At 34.7% G+C, this 5,363-nt stretch overlaps 1 protein-coding gene across 1 annotated transcript; it reads left to right on the forward strand.

Annotated features, from left to right (window-relative positions):
* Window positions 1-3,630: 3,630 nt before the first annotated feature.
* Window positions 3,631-4,189, forward strand: LOC111832137. Its single transcript, XM_023788475.1, has 2 exons — window positions 3,631-3,865; window positions 3,924-4,189. The coding sequence occupies exons 1-2, from the start codon at window positions 3,631-3,633 to the stop codon at window positions 4,187-4,189; spliced, it is 501 nt and encodes a 166-aa protein (XP_023644243.1).
* Window positions 4,190-5,363: the final 1,174 nt, after the last annotated feature.

Here is a 5,363-nt window from a genome sequence, read left to right on the forward strand (position 1 = left end):
AGCGACTATGACCCGGTTGAAACTCGTACCGATGCGGGCAGCATATGAAGGAAGGCAACTCACAGGCTATGAGATCAAAGAAGCCCATGATCTTGAAAAGGTAATATATTGGGTTCCACCGAGCGACATAGAAGGTACATGCGTTTCAACCCATGAAATTCATGATTTTGAGGATTTTCCTATGCCTTGCATTGAAGATGTTGCTTCTAGTTTGCATACTCCCAAGATTATCAGTGAATGCTATGATTTGATAAGTGAGTCTCAAAAACTAGATACTTTTAGAGCAGAAAAACTTGCTAGAGATTACCATGAAATATGTTTTGATATTGAATATCATTGTGCTTTGAATGTTCATGATCTCAAGTTTAAGTTTTCAATGCCTGAAATATCTAGATCTCTTCTTGAAGAATCTTATTTAGGAGTTGTGCTTGATATTGATAACATCTTGCATGTGACTGAGGATGCTGAGGTTGATTATATGGATGGAAATATTGTGCTATATGAGATTAATGGGGATAAAGTTGACTATTTTGTTAAAACCTCGTTAGGACCTGAAATTGATTTTATATTTCCACCAAATGCATTTGATCCTCATGAGCATCAAACCATCAAAGAATATTTCAAGATATATGCTACATTTGTAGTAAATTTATTTAATGGTTATTTTGCCTCCTTATCATGGATAATTGTGTGTTACTTTGTGCATATTGTTGTGTGCGGTAACAGGAGAAGGACTAAAGGTGCATTGGCTCAACCTTTTGATTCTTGTGATTAATGTTTTGTGTGGAGCGGTCAAGCTAAAGACCAAAAATAAGCGCTTTGTGGGAGGCAACCCACCAGATGTCCCAGGTCAGTTTTCTTGTTTTTATTCTTCTTCTTTTTTTTTGCATCTGCCTTGCTATTTGGTTGTGACGTTTTCTTTTGGAATTGTTCTCACACCGAGACGGTGTGAAGCAAGTCTAGGGGAGGATGTCACTAGTCTACTGATGCAATTTGCTTTTTCTTATTTTTCATTTTGATGTTTTCTTGAGTCTGTCAGTTTGTTTTATCGAGTCAAATCGTGTCTGCTTTATTGAGTCAAAATGTTGTATGAGAACTATGAGCTTTTCTTAGGGAATTGCACCTTGCTTGATTTCGTTGCCTTGGGACCATTTAGCATTGTTTAAGGATAACTTGGAACTTCAGGAAAATTCATGACTAGATCACTCGTATAATCCCTCACTTCGACATTTGGATGATTTGAGCTTAACCTTTCTTATTTGAACTTAATCTTGACTTGTTATATCTCACTTAAGGGGTTGGTAATCATGTAATGGATAATACATTCAGAGTTTAATCCGCGTTGTTTTACCACTCTTTGTAAACTCTGAATGGCTAGACTCATCTTTAGTCTAGTACCACACCTTTAACCCTATCCATGCTTCATACCACATGCATTCTTATGTCATTGTCATCATGTGATTCATGTGCAAAAACTACGGAGTATACAGACCGACATAGCTTTCCTTTAGTTAGGATTGTAATTGTAGTTGTTTGGGATGATTGACATTGAGTTCTTGTGGTTATATTGTCATATTTATGAGCATGTGCTGTGAGCGATCATGATTGAGTTTTGTTGATGCAGTTTGTGAGACGAGAACCGGTTCCACTCCCCCGTCCAAAAAAAAAAAAAAAAAATGAAAAAAAAAAAGAAAGAGAAAAGAACGGGAAAGGAGAAAGAATGGAACCGGAAAAGTCGATATGTCTTTGGTTGTATTTGAAAAGCATCTATAATACTTATGATTTGTTTGGGGTTTGATTTGGTTAAGGTGATCCAAGCTAGACGGAAGTTATGTACCTCCCAATTGGTCTGTGTCTCACTGTGATTTTGCATAATGATTTGCATCCGTTCTTATATTATTACTGAACCTTAAACACTTGAGCCACCTAAACCTGCCTTTACACATAGACCATAACGTGTTCGATATCCCCTTTGTGAGAGTGCACGAAACTGCTAATGAATGTTAAAAGGTTAAGTTATCTGATTCTGAATTTCTTTGTGATTTAGGGGTCTCATGATGTCATGGTGAAGTACATTATTGTACGGTTTGATATAAATTTTGTGTTAGTGGTTTGCAGGCAATTGATTAAGAGCATGATCCCAAAAGAATATGTGAGTTCTCACGTTTTCAAACCTCATCTCTTGATTAAGATTTTTGTTTTGCTTGAGGACAAGCAAGAATCTAAGTCGGGGGGAGTTGATATATTGTGTTTTTATCGGTTTTAAGTCTTTCTTTTCTTTTTCATTTTATAACTTTTATTGAGTCAAAGTTTGTTTTAAGAGTCTTTTATTCCATTATAGAGTATTTACAGGTTTTAGGTTGCTTTGGAATAAAACGAGCTGTTTTGGGAAGCAAACACACATTTGGAGTGCAAATTCATGTAAAATTGTCAGATGTTTGGGATCAGATAAACAACTTTCCACCGTTAGATCTTTCTTATATTTTGACACAAGATGATGACGGATGTTAGCTTTCATTTGCAAGTGATTTCAACGAAATCTAACGGTACATTCAAGAGCTACACCCGATTTCGTGAAGACAGGTCATTCTGCCGAGTTGTTGAAGCTGATGCAGAAGTAAAACCTGGGAGCAATAGACCGATCGGTCTAACTGTTGGATCGATCGGTCCCTTACCTCTGACGCAGATTTTGGCCCATATTCGATCCAAAACAGATCCAACTCGTCTCATATTGTTTTTATACCCTAGGCTCGACTTTTAGCAGCTATCCTTCATATTTTTGAGTTATAAATATTGTTCTTTGCTTTCTAAACAATTTTGAGAGAAGAATCCATCCTCTTGACACTTGGAGAAGATTTCTAAATCTTTTTCTTATTCTAATCTATTTAATCATGTTTCCTTTAAAATCTATTTGCTTTGTTTCAATTGTTATGTCTGAGTAGTCTCTAAATTGGGTTTTAGGGTTTCAAGTAGGAGAATTCAATGATTTGATAGATTTAATTGTCTTAGGGAATTCTTAATCACTAGGTTTTTCAATTTACATGTTCTCAATGCTAGAATAGGATTGATCACCCTGTTTTAGAACTTAGGCTTTTATGTGTTTCAGAGATGTTCGATAAAATGACTGAATGAATGTAAATTGAGCATTGTACTTCTAACCTGCGAGAGTTGATGTTAGAACGCTTTGTGAACCAAATGAACCTGTTTGATAATGCAAATTTGGCTAGGAAATTACAAATGAGAGTTTAGTAATTGAATAGTTAAAATTTAGTGGCTAATGTCTTGAGAGAGAATTAGTCTAAACTTCTGTTTATGTTCAAGAACGGTTCTTCATGTTTGAATTCCTTATTGCTTTTATTTGTTATTCATTGATTCTCTGAAAATACCCTGCAGCCCAATGTCTTAAATTCATAAGTTTAATCTCTTTATTTGCATTTTTATTTACAAAAACTGAAAAACAAACAACAAGTCTTTCCGCTTTAGCTGATAACGAGTCTCGAAAGTCTTTAGTGTACCATTGCTCCTTGTGATCGATCCCTCATATACTTTACTTCGGTTAAGTTATCGGGTTAAATACTCGAGTAATCAGCTATAAACCCCCATATCGTGTTGGTCACGACATTAAGAGACATGGAGGAATGGTGTCAACAACAAGGAAACCGTGACAATGAGTTCTGGGTTGGTGGTAGAGTACTCTTGGCAACCGGAAAACTGTGGATTCATCCGCCGTATGGGACGCTCAAATGCAATATTCATTCATCTTGGATAAATGAATCTTCTTTTAGTGGTGGAGCTTGGGTCTTGCGTAATCATGAAGGAGATGTTATGCTTCATGCGAGAGATGCTTTTCGGCCTTGTTATAATCGTATTGCATCGGAGCTGCTTATCTAGTTTACATGATCTTCATTATGACATTTGTGAAGTTTGGTTGGACTGTAAGGCAGCTTGGGAAGCTATCACAAATCCAGTTTCTTGGCCTAAATATCGTGCATCGTTATCTAAGATCGGGCAAGTAATACGGGTGATGCGGAAGGTTTCTTTTCACCTTTCTTCACCGAAAGCTAATTTATTGGCTAGGGAGATTGGTTGCAGCGTTACACGGGATGGTCGACTAACTTCGCATCTAGCGCTTGGTGGTCCGTCTTGGCTTCATGACCGGATTGAAAGGGACAAACGTCGTGGAGTTTAATTCTTGGTTTCTTTTCCTTTACGATTTTTGGTTTCCATCTTATGGCTTATGGTTTTGTTATGCAGACTCATTTTCTAATAATATTGAATCTATCAGCGTTAAAAAAAAAAAAAAACATATACATGAACATGACATGGGTTATGGAAGAGGCCAAAAACCCAATTTGGATGTAAAAGTGTTGGGGCTTAAGTTACAAACTAACATGCCAAAAGACAATAGAATGATTAACAAAATATATGAGTTTAGATGATTTGTCACAAAAAATAGAAAAAATGCTGATGTGGACAACTTTAGAGGGAGAGAGAACTCTCCCATTATATATATAGATTGAGGTTGACAATTTGATTTTTTTTTAACGAGTGTAGGTTGGTATTTGCATAGTATCAAAGTTTGGGTATTAATGAAAATTCAAAGATTTTAATTTAGTCATTTGCATTATTATCTTTTGAGAAATTGATACCAATAACCTTTTTATGATACCCTCTTTTAAAAATACCCTCTTTTTTTACCATTTTCATTTTTGCCCTCTCTTAATTTTTAATGGCTATTTTACCCCTATTTGAAAGAATATTCTTTCCCAAAGGAAGGAATATTCCTTCCAAAAATTTCCACCCCCAAAAATTTCCCGCCAAAACATTTTCCCGCAAAAAAAAATATTTTTTCAAAACTTTCCCGCCAAATTTTTTTAAAGGGTTTACAAGATTTTTTAAAGGGTCTTTTAAAGGGTTTATAAGGGGTTTTAAAGGGATTTACAAGAGTTTTTAAATGGTTTTTAAAAGACTTGTAATGGTTTTTAAAGAGTTTTAGAAGCCTACAAAGGTTTTTAAATGGTTTTTAAATGATTGACAATGGTTTTTAAAAGTTTTTATAAGTTTATAACAGTTTTAAAAGGATTTACAAGAATTTTTAAAGGATTTTAAAAATTTACAAGGATTTTTAAAGGTTTTTTAAAAGGATTTACAAGTGTTTTTAAAAGGATTTAAAAGTATATTTAAAGGCATACAAAGATTTAAAAATAGTTTTAAAGGATTTACAAGAAGTTTTAAAGGGTTTTAGAAGTTTACAAAGGTTTTTGAAGGGTTTACAAAAGTTTTTAAAGGTATTACAAGTTCTTTAAAATGGGTTTTAAGGATTTACAAGGGTTTTTAATGGGTTTTAGAAGTTTACAAAAGTT

This window comes from Capsella rubella, unplaced genomic scaffold, assembly GCF_000375325.1.
Source record: "Capsella rubella cultivar Monte Gargano unplaced genomic scaffold, Caprub1_0 scaffold_2, whole genome shotgun sequence".
NCBI lineage: Eukaryota > Viridiplantae > Streptophyta > Magnoliopsida > Brassicales > Brassicaceae > Capsella > Capsella rubella.